The sequence below is a fragment of the Poecilia reticulata genome, unplaced genomic scaffold (genome assembly GCF_000633615.1).
Source record: "Poecilia reticulata strain Guanapo unplaced genomic scaffold, Guppy_female_1.0+MT scaffold_236, whole genome shotgun sequence".
NCBI lineage: Eukaryota > Metazoa > Chordata > Actinopteri > Cyprinodontiformes > Poeciliidae > Poecilia > Poecilia reticulata.
The window spans coordinates 51163-53965 of record NW_007615028.1 but is presented as its reverse complement, the minus strand read 5'-3'; the positions used below and the strand labels follow the sequence as shown (position 1 = coordinate 53965).

At 50.1% G+C, this 2803-nt stretch overlaps 1 protein-coding gene across 1 annotated transcript in view; it reads right to left on the bottom strand.

The window, feature by feature from the left end:
* The window catches only part of LOC103460402 (inactive phospholipid phosphatase 7), a 5526-nt gene extending 4058 nt beyond the window's left edge, over nucleotides 1-1468 (bottom strand). Inside the window, exons 1-2 of the mRNA XM_008402559.2 lie at nucleotides 1289-1468; nucleotides 1109-1229 (exon numbers count right to left, since the gene is read on the bottom strand). Of these exons, the coding sequence (XP_008400781.1) occupies nucleotides 1109-1229; nucleotides 1289-1468 (301 nt within the window). The remainder of the gene's footprint in view (nucleotides 1-1108; nucleotides 1230-1288) is intronic.
* Nucleotides 1469-2803: the final 1335 nt, after the last annotated feature.

The following is a 2803-nucleotide window of genomic DNA, read 5'->3' as shown; positions in this document are numbered from 1 at the left end:
GCTAAACCTGTTAGCTCCACCTGTATGCTAAACCTGTTAGCTCCACCTGTTAGCTTCACCTGTATGCTAAACCTGTTAGCTCCACCTGTTAGCTTCACCTGTATGCTAAACATGTTGGACCTGAGAATGTCAACATTTTATGTTAAAATTGCCTGCCATATAGAGGTCTGTCACTAAATCTGAAATAAACTGGAACAAACTGGCTAAACACGTTAAATCCATCCATTTTCTAACATCCTGGTCCCTCAGTGGGTCAGGAGGAGCTGCTGCCTCTCCAGCTGACGTTCCGGGCAAGAGGCGGGGTCACCTGGACGGGTCACCAGTCTGTCGCAGGGCAACACAGAGACACACAACCAACTATGCACACTCACACCTAGGGGCAATTTAGAGAAACCAATTAACCAATTTCTGGACTGTGGGAGGAAACCAGAGTACCTGGAGAAAACCCTCCATGCAGGGAGAACATGGAGACTCCATGCTCAGCCGCTTTAAAATGTGTTGATGAAATAATAATGAATTAATTACTTTATGAGACTAATTGTAATTAGAGGCTGAGTGCAGAGAGCTGGTGACCACTTTATGTCATGGAGGGAACAGTCAAATCACCTGAAATGTGAACAAAAGGAGATGGCTGTTGATTTCAGGAGGAACAGGGTCAAAGGTCAAAGCGTACTTCCATCATGGGAGAAGAAGTGGAGGTGAAGAGGAATATAAAAACCTGGATGTTCATCTGGACAAAAGGAAGGACCAGAGAGAAGATCCTTCAGGGTTTGGACCTGCTGTCAGAACCACCAGAACCAGGAGCTAAAGAGGCTCAGCAGCCGGATACAGAAGGCTGGTTCTGGTTCTGGTTCTGTTCGGGTTTAAAGAAAGAAGAATTCTTAATTCAATCAATGAAGTCTGGCGGAGCGTCTTCAGTCAGAGGCTTCTTCAGTCACTGTAACACAGACTGCTACAGGAGATCCTTCCCGCCATCAGCATCTAATCTGAATTAATGAGTCATTAAATTAGATTCACTAAATTAACGAATCTAAATTATTAATTCAGAATTTTTAAAATTTTAATTGTATTTTTATTCTCTCTTGATGACGTCACTGAGGGCTCAAACCTCTGCTACTCCTCCGGCGGAACCTTTGTTGCTGTCCTCCGTTGCTACCCGGAACATAACGGAGACGGACGGTTGCTACGGGCAGCTGACGCTGTAGCGGCTCGGGGCTAACCGTTAGCTGCTAACGGAGGAGAAACGTCATTAAACGTCACAGTTCGTATGCTTGATCGGATTAGTTACGTCAGCGCGGCGGTACGTCACCGGTGACGTGACGTATGCACGGTGGAGGATTCGCCACCAAAGCGCGGAGCTCAGCGTTTTAACGGTACGGCAGCCGGGAGGGACATCCGGCAGAACCACCAGGGGTTCTGTTGGACTTCGGGCCTCCGGAAGGAGCTGCAGGTCAGTCGGAGTTCTCATGTTCGGTTCTAGTTCCTGTCCGGATCAGAACCTAAATAAAGTTTCGTCTGCTCCTCCGTCAGGTCACTGATGGGTCGGAACCGAGCCGCTGGACTTCAGAACAGTCCGTGGCCTTCATGGCGGTCCAGCGGTCAGCATGTCGGACCGTGAGCCCTCTGTAGAGGAACCGGGTCCGACCGGTACCGCGACCCGGCCTGCTCTTGCGGCAAAGGCCCTGTCGGAACCGTTTGGTCGGCTCCGGTTCCGGGACACGTCGCTGCTGATCTGGCAGCAGCAGCAGCTGGAGCTCCGAACCGGACCGCCCGCCTCCTACTTGACCCGGAGCCAGTCCGCCTGGTACAGCAGCTACGGAAACCAGGCGGTACTGGTCCGGAACCGCGCGGCCCAGCAGGGATCCGAGGGCCAGTCCAGGATTTGCAGCATAATGTAGAGCAGACCCAGGGCCCGCTTCGGCCCAAACCATCAGAACCGGACCGGACAGGTGATACACCCGGACCTCAGCTCCCTGACCCGGTTTAAAGGTTCTGATCCGGGTTACAGAAGGTTCTGGGGGTTCGGACTGGGCCTATGTGGACCAGCTGGTGAAGACTGACTGGTTTGGACGGTGACCTCTGACCTTGTGTCTAATAAATCCCGTTATCAGCTGTTGTCGTTTCTTCCTGAAAGCAGCAGGGGGCAGCATTGCTTCCAGAACCTCCGCGGTGCCGCTGGTCTCGGATGATGGAGGTCCAATCAGGGCTCGGCAGGACTACAGAGACCAGAATGCATTGCAGCCCCAGGTTCTGGTTCTCTGAATCATTTGGTCCAACTGGACTCAATCTGTTTGTTCTGATTATCAGAACCAAGAAGTTTGGACCTGCATCACTTCAAACACGAACAGCAGGGGGCGACCTTCACTTCCTGATTGAAGCGGCCAATCAGACACCAGGATCTGCTGTAGCCACACCCACTGGGTCTGGTTTGAGTTATATTAATTAAAGTGTTTGTGGATCTCAGAGTTAACGAGCGGCTCTGCCAGCCAATGAGAGTCGAGTCCGTCGGTCAGTTTATGTGTTTATTTATGAAAACAAATGAAGTCAGAAAATAAGGATCCCGTTTGAGTAATTACATCAATTATTAATCCACTTGATGGTTTTAGTCGGTTTCTCCTCTGCGACCCGGTTCCGACCCGGTTCTGGTCTCCGTCTATCACACAGCTACTTACAGCTACTATACAGTGCTCAAACATACAGAAGTAACGTACGGCCGGAGTGCATGCAGATACATAAAATCACTTTTTTATTCCTTTTTCTTATAAAATACAAAAATTAACTATCAGCATCGAAGCTCCACCAT